Source organism: Clupea harengus, chromosome 14, assembly GCF_900700415.2.
Source record: "Clupea harengus chromosome 14, Ch_v2.0.2, whole genome shotgun sequence".
Lineage (NCBI taxonomy): Eukaryota > Metazoa > Chordata > Actinopteri > Clupeiformes > Clupeidae > Clupea > Clupea harengus.
The window spans coordinates 7837289-7852513 of record NC_045165.1 but is presented as its reverse complement, the minus strand read 5'-3'; the positions used below and the strand labels follow the sequence as shown (position 1 = coordinate 7852513).

At 41.4% G+C, this 15225-nt stretch overlaps 3 protein-coding genes across 9 annotated transcripts; 2 read left to right on the top strand and 1 right to left on the bottom strand.

Annotated features, from left to right (window-relative positions):
- Nucleotides 1-1003: 1003 nt before the first annotated feature.
- Nucleotides 1004-4140, bottom strand: pacc1 (proton activated chloride channel 1). 3 transcript variants are annotated; one of them, XM_012826242.3, is made up of 8 exons: nt 4002-4140; nt 3500-3593; nt 3150-3359; nt 2754-2908; nt 2270-2412; nt 1994-2135; nt 1808-1915; nt 1004-1723 (listed from the first exon to the last, which is right to left on the bottom strand). In XM_012826242.3, exons 1-8 carry the CDS (start codon nt 4035-4037, stop codon nt 1559-1561), a joined length of 1053 nt encoding a protein of 350 aa, XP_012681696.1. In that variant the 5' UTR covers nt 4038-4140; the 3' UTR covers nt 1004-1558. The 3 variants fall into 3 exon arrangements, with proteins under 3 accessions (XP_012681696.1, XP_031436513.1, XP_031436514.1); XM_031580653.2 differs by having other exon boundaries at nt 3150-3257; XM_031580654.2 differs by having other exon boundaries at nt 3150-3254.
- Nucleotides 3351-8877, top strand: nenf (neudesin neurotrophic factor). 5 transcript variants are annotated; one of them, XM_031580658.1, is made up of 6 exons: nt 3351-3368; nt 4511-4560; nt 4938-5026; nt 5115-5175; nt 6073-6176; nt 7988-8877. In XM_031580658.1, the coding sequence occupies exons 2-6, from the start codon at nt 4524-4526 to the stop codon at nt 8162-8164; spliced, it is 468 nt and encodes a 155-aa protein (XP_031436518.1). In that variant the 5' UTR covers nt 3351-3368; nt 4511-4523; the 3' UTR covers nt 8165-8877. The 5 variants fall into 5 exon arrangements, with proteins under 5 accessions (XP_031436518.1, XP_031436519.1, XP_012681698.1 ...); XM_012826244.3 differs by lacking the exon at nt 3351-3368 and adding an exon at nt 4203-4335; XM_031580659.2 differs by lacking the exons at nt 3351-3368; nt 4511-4560 and adding an exon at nt 4201-4335.
- A 32-nt stretch (nt 8878-8909) lies between these two features.
- Nucleotides 8910-14577, top strand: tagapa (T cell activation RhoGTPase activating protein a). Its single transcript, XM_031580898.2, has 10 exons — nt 8910-10386; nt 10740-10818; nt 10938-10991; nt 11359-11431; nt 11642-11778; nt 11958-12119; nt 12223-12332; nt 12455-12623; nt 12875-12983; nt 13242-14577. The coding sequence occupies exons 1-10, from the start codon at nt 10304-10306 to the stop codon at nt 14366-14368; spliced, it is 2103 nt and encodes a 700-aa protein (XP_031436758.1). The 5' UTR covers nt 8910-10303; the 3' UTR covers nt 14369-14577.
- Nucleotides 14578-15225: the final 648 nt, after the last annotated feature.

Here is a 15225-nt window from a genome sequence, read left to right as displayed (position 1 = left end):
TGCATAGTGCAATACCAGGCGTGCAGTGGCAGACGCCATTCTCCGTATTGAAAGTCAGTGTACCACCAAAAGGATTCTGAAGCTGTTATTTTAAGGTAAAATTGTTACATCATGTTGCTTTAAACCTGCAGAACATTTTTCAGAGCTTGCAACTTGAACTGTTCTAAATACGGTTGTAAATGGAGACCGCTTACTGATGCTCCTGCTGCTGTCTGCCATGATTTCTACTCCATCTGTCATGATTTCTTCTGCCATCATCAAGGCTACATTGCTTTCCAGACATTTTTCTTATACGGCTGGTCAACTCTCAGGAGCTGTTTCCATTTTTGATTCAAACTTGACACACATGTGGTAGAAAATGGCTTTGTCATCATCACGAGCTGTGGTGTTCAGCCAGAGACCAACACAAAACATGGCAAATTCTACCAGGCCTTTGTCCTCACATGTACGAGTTAGAGCTTGGCCCAAATGCCTTTACAGCATGAGCAGCATGATTCTAGCACCTGCTACTAGCTGGTAAGCTCTGTCAAGGTAGTTGCCGATGGTAGGCTAACAGCAGGCCTTGATCAGGGCCTAACTGATTCCACTTCCTCTTTGTGAATACGTATTCTACATAAACGTCATCAGCTAAAATGAGATTGTTGGAATGTCATGCTCGTTATTCAGCAGCAGTGACTGGCAGTGGTGGAGCATGTGTTCCCATTCCAGGCTGTAATACAGCACTTTCTTGTTTTGGCCAGCAATCGCAGCCACAACACACCGTGGCATCCAAGTACAGGGGCACCTACCAGACTAGGTTAAATAGCTCTACATAGTCACCAAACAATCCTGAGAGAAATAATGGGACCTCAGTGGGGCAAGGGCTTACTCTGATATCAACGTACTCAAAGACGGGAATCTCCCGCCATCTGTTCTCACTTAAGCCATGGTGTAGGATTGCTGTTATTGTTACAAAGGGGTAGAATGTTGGACACACTTTCAATACAAACAAAAACACTGGCTGTTTTAATCCAACATGGGTTTTAATAAACAGTGTTGAAAGGAAACATATATACAAGCAGTTTTTCAGGACAGTATCACTTCCCTTTATCCCTTTAACTCAGATCGCAGTTTCTTTTGCAGACACATCAACAGGCATATATTATGTCGCTGCTATTCATTTTTGTTTACCATACAGAGTATGTTTGGCTTGTTAATAATGTGAACTTTCGTTAAAGCAGCAAGTGATCCTTTTAATAAGTATTTCTATTCATGAACAATGAATACTCATTTTACTCATACCATTCATTCGCAGATTCAACTTTTTGTGTCAGGCCTAATATATATAACGGTCATGTATACCAGTGAGGTAATGTAATTAAATAAATATGGAATTTGCCAGAATCCATATTAACATGCCAAACTGGGTCTGAAATGCAAAATAAAATATTTATCATTATTAAATATCCACATTGCATAAACATAATTTTCAATGATGATTGATCGATGACGTGATTGTATCTTCATTAAGTTGTAGGAAGTCAATATACCATTTTGTGTTCTACTACCTGGTAACAAATCAGCTAATTTGGTTTAGCTCTCTACTTCTCTTGCCCTTTTGGTGCCTTTTGCGAATTTTCTTAATCCAGTGAACAGAGAGTTTTGCGAAGTTAGCAGCTTTAAAAAGAGCCATGAAGACTCCACAAAGAATGGCAAACGTGTTCCAAGGGTTTGCTGTGACTATCTGTAGAAAGTTGGGAAAACCTCTTTTAGTCTTAAAAAAAAAAGTGTTCTAAATTCAAGACATATGAGTTGCAATTTTACTTACAGCTTTCACTTCTTGTATAAATGGATCCCGCCACTGGAACACGACGAAGAAAAGTTCATTTGTTTTCTCTGCAACTGGTCTTCTGTCATTGTACTTCACAACACTGGACTTAAAGGAAACAACATTAACAGTTAGGGATATAGCATTATTTTAGGGGAACACAAGGGAACTTTGACAGGACATTACCTCTTGGCGAAATTCCACAGATTCATTTCTTCTCCCTGATGTCTTGACTAAAGACATCTTGACCCAGGTCCGAAATCCTCCAGAGAAAGTCCACATAGAGTAGTTTCTTTCACAGTCTCTCATAAACTTTTGCTTGTCCAAGCTGGAACAGATACACAAAAATCTAAATATAGTATGTATGTATGGTAGCAATATATACCAACATAATTACACATATTTTTCTTATTACAACATAAACAATCAACAATTTGAAAGCACGCAAAATCTGTGTTGTACCTCCTGGACATGTCTTTGTATTTGGCAAATAGCATGTAACTGATGGCACTAAAATCCTCCTCGGTTTCATTCTGACTGAACTGCAGAAAAATGAGTTCCCGGTCCTGGACATCAGTAGGGCCTTGGACCACCAAGGCTTGTTTCTGTAGTAAACCCAATACAAGTACAACTTACATTTACATTTAGTCATTTAGCAGACGCTTTTGTCCAAAGCAACGTACATAAGAAATATAAAAAAATGAAAAGAAAAAAGAAAAAGAAGTGCAGAAATGTAACTGCTGTAATTGCAAGTTACGCAGTAGTCGAAGTGCCAGTTAGGACGGGAAGTGCTCTCTGAAGAGTTGGGTCTTCAAAAGCTTCTTAAAGGTAGAGAGGGACGCCCCTGCTCTGGTAGTGCTAGGCAGTTCATTCCACCAACGTGGAACTACAACTTAGTCAGTCCTCTCCACTGGAGAATTTTGAAAAGCATGACACCAGTTCTCACCTTGGTGTAGTTGGAGTAAGGATCTGTGTAGGTGACCTCCTCCATTGTACAGTCCCCCTCTTCAAATTCCCCAAGAGACACCCGTGGAGGAATGTGGTCATGGTAGTGATGCCTGCAGCTTAACAACTTGGCCTTTCCAGGATAGAGAGCAATACCTAATGACAATACATCAGTGAAAAAAAAGCCATATTACTGTATATCATGTACTGTATTACGTACAACATAAAATATGAACAATGACAATATATTAACATATGCAGAGAAACAGTAAATATGTCAATATAAACAGATGTAAAACAGAATAGTTATGTTAATAAAATGACATACTTGATAGTGACATTCAGATTTAACAATGACATATATTTATAATTAGTAGAAATGGATAATTTAACCCACCTGGGGAGTCAAATTCATCTACCTCTTTGTATCTGACTGACATAACAGGGTGGTTAAGTTTTTCCATGAAATCAGATATTGTTTGATAGGCTAAAAACGCTGCACCTGCTGTCAGAGAAAGGTATATAAGGATAAGAATGACTGAAAAAACACTCTTCAGGCAACCCTTGTTGAATGCCAATAAGGGGTTGGTCTCAGTGGGATCATCCTCTGTAAAATGTAAGTCAGAACATCAGGATCCAATTTCATGGATAAACATGTAATTAATCATGTATTTGTTGCTCGCGAATGCACATGTACAAGAAACTTAAAAACTAGCATGGATTTGAAGCAGATATAGGCCTACGGACCAGGCGGAGCAGACCCGTCGGCCTCAGACCCCTCCTTGTCGTCTGCACAATTCTGATAAGCTTCTGCGGGCTCTGCACCATCATCGTCATTGAACTGTGAAAAAGAACAAGTTTTTCCTATTGCAAGTGTATTCCTGTACACGTATCTAACACAAAATAGCAAAGGCAACCTGTGATAACAAGACTTATTGTTGGTGTAGATAGACCGGGGAAATTGCCATTAAAGATCTAAAAGTAAGTGTTTAAAAGACACAAATCAACAAGTGCTCTAAAAGTAACAAGCAATTATGAACAACACTTGGCAGCTAGTTAGCTTGTGTCAGCTGCTGCATCACATGACAGACCTTCGCGTTCATTTGAAAAATTCACTGAATTGAAGCCATGCCTCAATCCTTTCCTACTTAAAAACGAAACATTTTTGGCGATATAATAATGTCAATACTGTGAGACTTTCATCTAGACACAAGCAGGCCTACTAAGACCAACGTCCACTTAAACTTACCTCTTGATAGGACTGAGATGTTTCTCTTCTAAGCATTGTAGCCTAATTGTCCTACTAGAGACAGCCTCCGTGATATTTTTCGTCAAGCTGTAAACTATAGCACACTACAGGATAAAGTATCGATTTCGCATTGGCATTGTGGTGCCATGGCTGAAAAACGTTGACTTTCGCGGAAGTCAGTTAAGGACAAGCCGATCCAGAAAGTTTTCACGAGGATCCTGCTTCCTTGGGTGACTGGAATGTGACATCACACCTAAGGAACCAGAGGAACTGTTGGATGCACTGACGTAGGGTTGGGTGTCCCTATTCGTCTGATCACACGTCTCTGTCACAGGTTATTTGGGTTGTTCTGTAGCCATTTATTCCCGGGCCTGTTTTATTAGTTGTAAATGTTTTTCAGATTTGTTCTATTATCCATTGTCCATTCGACATAGGGTTTCTTTGTAGGGGAAATCATATGTATACATTTGACAAGGGTTTAGGCTGAGCCGTTTCCATTTTATTAACAGATCGGAAAACCCGATGTTAAAATATCGCAAAGAGCCAACCGCAGCCACAGGTAGGCTACGCTATGTCATTGCCACTTATTTCAGTCTGGACAAGGCCTTGTTTCCTTAATATGGCTATCTCTATCTCTAATGCTCTTTGGTACGACTAAAGTCCGTCCTGTAATTGTTCTAGGTGCCATTAATAGCTGACACTATATGGGCAGTCTTTCTGATTTAAATTTAAATGTGGTTGTCTGAATCTATCGCTTTAAGTTCGACCCTAAATCAGCTGGAGGCGCTATTGAGACTGACTGAGGAAGCAGGAAACCTTGGGAAAGCCTATTCGTTCTAAGTAGCAGTGTATTCACTTATGAGTTTTGCATTTAAGTTGAAATGCAGTGCACGCAAATATTGATCGTGTTCTCAGCAGTTTTACTTGTTTGTTTAGCAAGTGACCGAAAATTAAAAGAAAAAACCGTCTCCAAGCCCGTGCGGCTGATAACCGAAGAAGAGTTGGAGATTTACGATGGAAGTCAGGTAATGAAGAAGCTGTCGCTGTGGTTACATCAGCTAACATACATTTCGATTATGAATGAATGTCTTTGACGTTACGTTTTCTTCACAGGATGGGCAGCCTGTTTACATGGCGATAAAAGGAGTAGTGTTCGATGTTACTAAAGGAAAAGGTAACCTAAAGTCTGTTGTTTATGAGAGATGAACGTTCAGTGTGAGTCATTTCCATGTGTTTGTAACATAGGCTAATGCATAGGGACATAGGGACAAGAGGAGGCTTAAGTTAAAGACATCCTATGTAGCCTAATTTTTGTCCAGAGTGAGGAAGCCTATAACCAGAGACTTTGCCATAACACACAATTATTCCCGCCCGTAGGCTATTAATGATAGGCTACGTCTGCGATAGCGAAAGCCACTATGTCCAAGCCACAATGTTTCCCAGTTACAGCTACACAACAAGGCTACAAACACCAGAGAACGGACATCTAGTGGACTGTGAAGAGCAATTCGCTGAATATGACAAAAGAATCGTGGCATATGCTGAATATGACAAAATTGTGGATTAGATTTTTAAAAGTTTGTTTACAAGTAGCCTACCATTAACCCATACATCCAGTTTTATAATTTTAATTATGAGGGGTTTTACCGCTTTATTCTTTTTTTACTGTAAATATTTAAAAATAGCAGTAAAGTTCTGCCTAATTGAATGAAATGGAGGAGCAATCTGCAGCTTATCATGTAAGCAGTAATGGCGACACATTCCATGCCCCTCAAATATGCTCATAGTTTGATTTGGCATTAACAGGTGAATGTAACCAAAGTTATTGGTAAACCTATAAATTGTGATGTGCTCAACATCTCAAAAGAATGAACAATGTCATGAGGTTCTTGTACAGTGGTCCTAGAAAGTTTGTGAACTGCTTAGAAATTCCTGGAAATTGTGTTTTTGGTCAAATGTTACATACTTTGTAGGACTGTAGTAGAGGGTAGGCTATTCTAATCACATGGAAATAATCAGAATCTGTGTCGTGTTGCCATAACTGAAATAATTAAACTTTGCCCTTATGTAGAGTTTTATGGCAAGGGTGCACCATACAATGCCTTGGTGGGGAAAGACTCTACAAGGGCTGTTGCCAAGATGTCCCTTGATCCAGAGGACTTGACTCATGACACTGTAAGCTGCTACACATTCGGCCCGTTACTATAGAGAGAGAGTGCATAAAACCACGCCGACTGGAGGGGGAAAGCTGCTGTGTGATGGGATGCACTAGTTACAGGGTTAAGAACCTAGAACTGAGTTTTTATAAGCTGCTGAAACAAAACAAACCTTTAGGGAGACAAAAGTCGATACAGCTATATATTATATATACACTGTCAAAATGCTTTAGCTAAACTAAAATATAGTAGCCTATTTGACTTCCAGTGACAAAATGCTTGCTTCACATGTTGGCATACTGAGTGTCGGGATCCCACAGTTCTACTTCATACATGTTCCGCCCCTTGAACGGCTTCACTTGTGCCAATCCCCTCTGCTGTAGGCAGCATTACCCTGAAAAAAGACTTATCAACCCTGTCCGGCCAAGCAGGGGATAGCACCTGCCCTGTGTCAGCTACTACTTGCTTGTCATGAACGGTGCTTGGTGTGGCAGCAAACTGTGGCACCGTTTAATCACTGCCCTCACCCCCCTCCAACGTGGGACTGTGTGTGTGTGTGGGACGGCAGTTGCGTGTCTCTTCTCTAAGTTTCAGCACTGACTGAGGTTACTGCGCATAAGTTAATTGTGCACGTCTCCCTCTGTTCTTGTCAGGTCATTCACTGCCCGGCGTTTGTTGGTCTGCTTGTGCTTACTGACTGCTCAGGACACACAGGTTATATCTGCCCACTCAGTGGCTGGTCTGTGCTCTAAGGCCAGTTACTATTTGCCTGACATGAGCTCTACCTGTATGTCGAGTACAGTGCCTAGCGTAGTCCCCTTAATCGCTGTCCTTGGTGCAGGGCACTGAGCCTGCTGTAACACACACACGCATGTCGCTCCCTCTTCAACGAATGACTGCATGCACAATGGCAGTTATGTGTCTCTTCTCTGCATCTGACGACTGGGTGCTGGTCACGTGCAAATCCTGTGCTCGTTCATGTAATTCACTTCTCGGTGTGTGTGGTCTGCTTGTACATACCGACTGCTCGACTTTCTTGTTACGTCTACCCGATCAGGGGACTGGTCTGTGCTCTAGGGCCAACTGGGGGTGAGCTGTGACTGCCGCTTTTGGCACTAGCGAAGCTGTTAGAGGGTGTATGTATATATTAAGTAGAACATTAGTTACTGGGCATGTAACCCCAGTTCTACAAATACATGCAAGCCCTCTAACCTTTTGTACCAGCTGGCCCAGCAAGGCGCTGAATAAGTATACTGGGAGCAGATTGTTAGGTGAGCCATCCTTATAGGGCAGGCACTATCAACTGATTGGACAGACGAGGTTGATATGTCTTTTTTGGGGGTGATGCTGCCTACGGCAGAGGAGATTAGCACTAGCGAACTCGTTAGAGGGCTCACATGTATTTGTAGAACACAAACCAGTCACAAACCAGTAGCTAACATTTCCCCCTTTTCTTCCTGCTGAAGCCTCACGCCTTCTAGCCTCTGTCCACTTTTGTCTCATTTAGAGGCTCAGTTTTTTTGGTTTGGCAGCTTATAAAACCTTTAGTTTTTTGTTTTTACCTTGTTGGTAGTGCACCCTGTCACACAGCAGTTTTTAGACACATGTTTCATTTTTTTGTTTAGAAGTCAGAAATGACAGAGGCACTTTCACGCAATACAATGTCAATGGAGAGGAATCTATTGTTTTCCCCTCTGGAGTGGGCAGGACATAATTGCACTCTGTCTCTATCTTTGCTAAGGCATTTTTTCTTGTATTAAAGGTCTCATTTTACTGGGGTGTTGTTTTTCAAATACACTCTCTCTCTGTGTGCCTTTCACTTTCTGTCAGGCTGGTCTGACAAAGGAACAGCTTGAGTCTCTGGACCGTATATTTACTGGAACCTACAAAGCTAAGTATCCCATTGTGGGCTACACAGCACGCCACATGCTCAACGAAGATGGAAGCCCCAACAAGGACTTCAAACCAGAAGACCAGCCTCATTTCACTTTAAACGATGAGTTATGATTAAATGGCCTCTTGTGTGATTTCACAGAGTTACAATCAAAGTGAAAACATTGTGTCAAATCAGGGTTTGGATTTGTGTCATACCAGGGCAGTGGTTATTATGTCTGTGTGTGTGATGTCTCAGAACTTTAGATGGCCAGTAGGGGCAGTATCGTTGTGGGAAGGGAAATGACAGGGTAGTCTGTGAGTGCGTCTGTGTGTTCCCTCTGCCAAATACATTTTAAGCAAAGAAACGTTTAAGCAATCAGTAAGTTCAGAATTGATTTACACTGAGAAGACATTCTTTGTACCTTTGAAAAAATCACATTACTCTCTGATTTTATCTCCATTTGTCTCTGATGGTAATACATAGGTCTCTGACAAATAGCTGAGGCAATTACTCCAGAATATCAATGAGACATCCAATCCAATAATCTAGTTAACTAGTATGAACTAGTTTTGTTCTGTCTAGACCGACCGTCCGTCCTTTGCATCTTTTCACTTGTTTGTGGAGGTGGAGGGTGAAATGCTTGTGGTGGTCTATCCCCCCACACACTGGTTAGATGATGCATGTTGGTTTTTTCCCCCTAGTGGGCTTTTCCAGACCAGCCCCTTAGCGTGGGGGAGTGGCAGAAACACCTGTGAACTTCTTTTGATACGTTTATATTATGATTTTTCATTATTATTTTTATTTTATTTATACAAACAAGATGATTAAAATGTAATTTGATAAATCAGTCCTATGTCATTTGTTTTGTTGGGAGTGTTGGCAGTGTCATTTAGTGGATGTTTCTGCTTCTAAAGAGCAAATGTATGTTTTAACATTTAACTGAAAAATTGGTTTCATCCTAAGCGAGGCTACAGATCGTATTGCATGTTCATTTCATTACTTTTATTAGGACTTGAATGCCAATATCACAACAGAAAATACTTTTAAAAAATAACTGCTGAGTTGAAAGGTTTGCTTTGGAAAGGACAAAACTGGTCCTACAGCACATCTTGGTCATCGGAATTTCCTCCTACTTTGCACCATCTTTACTGCCCCACATCAAACGAGGTGTTAGGCGAAGACGTTAACCTTACAAACCAGCAGTGAACAGTAGGTGGGTAGGCTAAGGCACACGTTCTCCCACTACAAACCAACCGTAAACAGTAGGAGGATAAGCTAAGGCACACATTTCCCCACTCATTTGGCCCCTTCCTGGGCTGATGGTGTTTATTGTAAGCAGAATGGACATCAACGTGGGTTGATGGATGTTGAAGTGAGCACTGTTAGTCAATAATTATAACATTCTTTTCTCAGAAGCCGTCTCTCGGGATGAGTCTTTTTTCTGAAGACAATTCAACTGTCAGGGATTACCATAAACTTCATTAGAGGGCTGTGACAGTAAATCAGAAGACAGTAAATATCTGTCATAAGAAGGTCTGCCACAACAAAAAGTTTGAAATGACAATTAGAGATGAGTATATAAGATAGTGTGTTAGCACACATTATGATGGGCACTTTTCATGTACAGTAACATAGACAAAAATATATGTTTTACATATGACCTACCTTGCGTGTTGAAGGGCATTATGCCCTTTTCTTTACCACAGATGTATCATGTACTGTACATGGCAAGTGTGATTTCTATGTCTTTTTTCACAGACCTTTTGCATGTGGGAATGCATAGTGAAGATACAAACAAATCTATCTATTGCTCTGCATTACACCAACAATGCAAAACCACACCTTTCAAGACAAATGTAACATTCTGGGGGAAGATTTGAGGAACTCAAATATGTAAATAGAACTCCTGTATTATACTTTTACACTTCTGTTATCTTGTTAGACTTAATGTTATATGTTAAGCCACATCTGCTTTGTAGAGGAATATTAAAATGAACATTTAAATATTAAACCTGCCATCACAAAAAAACATTCTTCATCTAACCTATGTCACATAAGGTCAACAAGAACAGAATGTGTTTCACATGTATCACTTTCCACCCACTGCCGACGCTGTCAACCCTTATATGGTAGGAGGGGGTGTTCTCAGTGGGTGTCCGTGATGTTGTTTCCTGTCTCCATTGCACATCAGAATTTCCCCCTTTCCAGCCCACAGCAAGTGAGCTGCTGTGGGCTGTCTCAGGTTAGTCTGTCTGCCTCTCCTGTAGTGGATGGGTGCTACTAGTCCGTGCTCTGACTTTGTCTCCAGTTTTCATAGGATAAAGAGTAAATACAAACTAGATGAATCCCACAGGTAAGAATCGCGCTTCATGAATCATTTGTCATTCTATCTGTTGCGGCTAGTTTGTTTATGATGGCATGGGTAGTTGTTTTCACTTATTAATGAAGCTAGATTTGATCTATGATGGTGTGTGTATCTGTATCTGTACTAACTGTTAATACAAGCTACATTTGCACCTGAAGTGTTTTACAAATGTAACTGGTTTGACCATGTCAAGACTTAATTACTTTTACTTGAATACACATTTTAAATGTAGAATTCATGCATATCAGCAGATTGCACATAATGTTTTACTTTTTTATTTGATTTATTTTGGTCACCCAAACAAATACTTAATGTTTAATGTAAAATGTCATCTTTTACAGTGACATCCTAAGCATCCCAAAGAATCTGTGTTTGTTACCATCTGAAGACATACTCATGAAGGTGTTAAGCAATCACGTGGTAGGTTAACACTTCTGAGCTATCTCCCATTTCTATTGTCTAATGATTCCATCAAGTAATTGAATTATCACATTTCATAGTGTTTAAGATCTAATTGTTGGCATGTTTACTTCACACAGTCTAAAAGTCTTCCTGAGGGTAGCATGGACTCATTCATCATGTTGCCCACAACAGTAAGTATTATATTTTGTTCAAGAGACAGACCCCTCATGCAAAGACAGTACCAACATAAAAATCTTGAATTTAAAACGTTTCTGAGGACACCTTCAATCTGACTTTTAGTCAGTGACAGATAAACTCACCAATGTTATTGAGAACAGATTCCAGTTGATATAAATAGCCCTTTTAATTACCATCCCTGTGTGAGTGGATGGTAGTGTTGTACAATGTTGATGCTAATTGGCAGCATTGTGTTGTAGGAAGGATATGGAAACGGTACTATTTATACCTCAGTGTTTATGAACTATGACCAATTTCAGGGAAAGGCCATTCTTGGCATTTTGTGGGGTCACCACATCAAAATGTTCTTGTTTTTCCCAGGGAGATGTGAAGTTCGAACACACGTTCCTTGGAAAGTCACACAAAACAACAACTGGAAACGTTTCTGCGACTGGTGAGAACAATAAAAGCCTCTGAAGTCTCTTAGGTAGAAGGCCAGTGCTGTTTACATTAAGAATGCATACTGCATTATAAATGGCTAGTCATTGCTAGTTCTCACACTTGTTGTGCTAGTTCTTACACTTTTTGTGCAAGTTCTCACACTTTTTATATTTGTATATTTCCGTCGACAATATAATGACCTCAGTCTCCTTCCCCTTAACAGAGAATATCAGTCAAAGGCGATGGCGGAGTATGTTCAGGAAGATTCAGAAGAAAGGCGTCCAACCCAAGTCAGCTCTGTTTGGACAACCACTTTCCCATGTCTTCGTTGATAAAAACACACTTCCAAAACCTATTCAAGTAAGTATGTTTTGCTTTTCTTTTCTTAGCATCTCCAAGCATACACACACACACACACACACACACACACACACAATATTTATTAATCATCCTTACAACTACAATGTTAATTCTATTACAGTACCATACTGTCCTATTCCTTGTCATAAGAGGTAATTGTGTATGATGTTCTTCTGTAGGAGATCCTGATGCTTCTGTGTAAGAACGGCCCTTACACCGAGGGGGTGTTTAGGAGAGCAGGGAATGCTAGAATCATCAGAGAGATTAAGGAGCAGCTGAACAGTGGAGCAGAAGTGGACTTTAGTGAAAAGCCAGTCTTGCTGCTGGCTGCCCTTCTAAAGGTAAGACAAAGACAAGACACACGAGTCTCTTAATCATTAACTGTCCAAGAAGCAATAGCTTAAAAGCTAATCTGCCCACTTTTTCACTTGATTTGAACTGAAGGACTTTGTAAGAGAAATCCCTGGTGGTTTACTGATTGAGGAGCTCTACCAATCCTGGATGACCGCAATGGCGACCAACAGTATTGCTGAGAGATGCAGAGAGCTGGAAAAGTGAGTAATTAGCAATAGTACGAGAGGGAGTAATATAATAATATTTGAACATATGTGTCCTTGGCCATTTTGCACAGACCTGCTTAGACAGAACTTTAAGGTTTATGTGTTTGATTTCCTAGGGTGATGGAAGGGCTACCAGAACAGAACATCCTCCTCCTGAGGCACCTGGTCTTCATGCTTTATCACATAAGCCAGAATTCAGAACAAAACAAAATGAACCCCAGAAATCTTGCCGTCTGCATTGCACCCAACCTTCTCCACGTTGACCAGGTTCAAGCAATTGAAAAGGTGAGTCATTTTCTCTGGTGTCATTAAGTTTTATTTTTGTTGGTGGGCAGAGTTAGAGAAGAGAATCAGTCTGACTACATGGGGAAGTTTCTCATCAAAAAAAGGGAAACCAAATAATCGCACTCCTGTGGTCATACTGGCCTATTTTCAGTATGTAGAAAACAGAAATAGCTCCAAGTTCCAAGAAGTGGAAACTATATCTGTTATGAATGATTTTCATATTATTTGATAAATCTGTGTTTTGTTTTTAGGTCACAGACCTCACAGAGTTTCTCATTGACAACTATTGTGAAGTGTTTGGTGAGAGGATTTTGCACCTCCTTGGTGACTCAGATGAGGACGAATTGAATGACTCCCAAGGTATTGGAAATTATACAAATAAACACTTGAAGTAGTACCTAAAACAAATACTGTGTTTTGAGTACTTGAAGCAAAGACACCATCTGTCAAAACACCTGTGACTGCCAATGGAAACTAGCCTTTTGGCTATAATTGGGTGCATTTACATTTTAATGTTCATGAATGTACACTGTCCCTCTTGATCAAATAAACAAATTGATTGATTGATTGATTGATTGATTGATTGACTAATTCATCTTTTTTTTTTGCACCACGTAGATCCTCTGCCTGCACTCCAACATGACTCTGCCTATGAGACTGACGGAGAGAAGGGCAGTTGTGCTCACCTGGTGTCCCCTGCCAACGGCAAATTTGACGAGAATCTGATCTCAGGAACCTCCACCCCAGCAAAGGAACCCTTTAACACCTTCACAAAGCCCTTCATCCGAAGATGCTCAGAGCCAGCCATCACCCTGCCTCAGCAGATGAAGGTCCAATCCACTCTCATCAGGAGTAACACAGAGTCCCTGCTGAAGACAGAGAGCGACACATGCTACTGTCAGAGCATACTGTTGAAGAAGCAGATCTCAGATGAGTGCATAGTGCAAAGGGACAGGACATCACTAGACTGCAGCTTGGCTCACGGACAGTACCGTGTACCCTCTGCGTCCGAGGGAGGTCCCTGTTGCTCCTCCTGCTCCCTGGAAAGTGCTTTCTCCAGTGCGTCTGAGAGCTCTGTGTTTGCCAGCTCACCCCTAGCCTCGCCCTCCTGCCGGAGGAGGAGGAGCCTTCAGTGTGAACTGGCCCCTACCCCTTCCTACCATCAACACCGGGAGCATCAGGAATGCCAGGAGCCCACCCCCCAGAGGCGCTCCCAGTCACTGCGCTACACGGCCTCCCAGAACCGGGCCGCCCTCAGGCGTGGAGGCTCCAGCCGCTTGGCGAGAAAAGAGAAGACATTGCTCCAGAGTAACACCCTCCCAGAGGACACAGAGTTCTCGCGCAGACCACCGCTTCTCTCCACCGCTGAAGTGTTCCAGCAGGTGGACAGCAGGATCCCTGGCCTGCCACCCTCTTATGAACAGGCAACCCAGAGCACCCCATTTCCCTGCTCTGTGCCTGAACGCCACTCCATGACTGTACAGGACGGCTGGCGCCTCTGTATTCAGACAGACACAGGCCTCAATACACACCCCACAGACCAATCACATACCCTCCTAAATGACATTGTCACCAGTAATTTTAATAATGGACCAGACCGAGTCTTTCCGGCTATGCCTGCAACGTTGTGCCGGACAAGGTCCGTAACGGAGTCTATTTACAAAGCCCCAACTAAGAAGGTGGTGCGTAGATGTAGCCAGCCTCCCTTTGAAGAACTAATACACACCCGAGAATCATATGTGTAAGATGGCCCACACTCATACAAAGACTATAATCATCTGAAAATAAAATGACTGTATGTATGTAATGAATGTATTTTAAAATGTTGCCTACATTACTGTGTACCCGGGCCTCTAGTAAGTGGCCAAAATGCTGTGCATTAAAAATGTATATATCATTATATGAAAATGAAAATACTTTTATAAGTCTTCTGATATTAAACTTGAAGTTTACAGATGAATGCCTAATTTTTGCCTCAGTTATTTGGTAGTCAACCCAAATGTTCACATAATGTTTACCTGTTTGCTGCGGCTTCTTTAGTCATTGTAGAGTACAGGTACTAGATAAGTAGATAGATGGACAGACAGACACTTTTCAGAAAATGCCTTTAACACTACCAAAGGTGTAGAAAGGAATGTAGTGTAGCCTTAGCCTGCAATTAGGCTATAAAGAGCCATAATGAAATCTTGTGTGGGTTTCATTTTTACTGTGTCTGTGTGCCGCCAATATTATGATCAGTCTGACCTGGAAGCCGGTCCGTTGGTTGGGACACTCTTGAGATCCCACCACAACCTATACCTTGGCTAAGATGGGAAACTCCTTCACTCCACAAATTGTGTGCAGCAACAAACAAGTAGTCAGGGACCACCGCCTGTCTGTCTCACCATACTGCTTTGTGAAATATGAACAGTTAAAGTTACACTTAAAAGCCTTCAAATCAATCAGGATAATATGTAAAGCACAATGGCGAAAACTTAAGGTTAGACACGCCTTTCCTCAGCTCCCTTTTTTATCCCAAACGTTCATCGCTGAAACGTGGTTAATACATTGCAAAGTTGGACCTGGGCTGCATATGTGACGCTTGCTTTGCTCGTTCAAAGGT

What these genes read in the sequence shown, in the direction of transcription:
- tagapa (XM_031580898.2), top strand. Translation starts at nt 10,304, where the DNA reads ATGGGTGCTACTAGTCCGTGCTCTGACTTTGTCTCCAGTTTTCATAGG. An exon ending in AGGTGTTAAGCAATCACGTG is followed by an intron (nt 10,819 to 10,937) that starts GTAGGTTAACAC and finishes TACTTCACACAG; the next exon opens with TCTAAAAGTCTTCCTGAGGG. An exon ending in CGAATTGAATGACTCCCAAG is followed by an intron (nt 12,984 to 13,241) that starts GTATTGGAAATT and finishes TGCACCACGTAG; the next exon opens with ATCCTCTGCCTGCACTCCAA.
- pacc1 (XM_012826242.3), bottom strand. Translation starts at nt 4,037, where the DNA reads ATGCTTAGAAGAGAAACATCTCAGTCCTATCAAGAG. An exon ending in CGACGGGTCTGCTCCGCCTG is followed by an intron (nt 3,360 to 3,499) that starts GTCCGTAGGCCT and finishes TACATTTTACAG; the next exon opens with AGGATGATCCCACTGAGACC. An exon ending in CTTACTCCAACTACACCAAG is followed by an intron (nt 2,413 to 2,753) that starts GTGAGAACTGGT and finishes GGTTTACTACAG; the next exon opens with AAACAAGCCTTGGTGGTCCA.
- nenf (XM_012826243.3), top strand. Translation starts at nt 4,883, where the DNA reads ATGCAGTGCACGCAAATATTGATCGTGTTCTCAGCAGTTTTACTTGTT. An exon ending in AGATTTACGATGGAAGTCAG is followed by an intron (nt 5,027 to 5,114) that starts GTAATGAAGAAG and finishes TTTTCTTCACAG; the next exon opens with GATGGGCAGCCTGTTTACAT. An exon ending in CGATGTTACTAAAGGAAAAG is followed by an intron (nt 5,176 to 6,072) that starts GTAACCTAAAGT and finishes GCCCTTATGTAG; the next exon opens with AGTTTTATGGCAAGGGTGCA.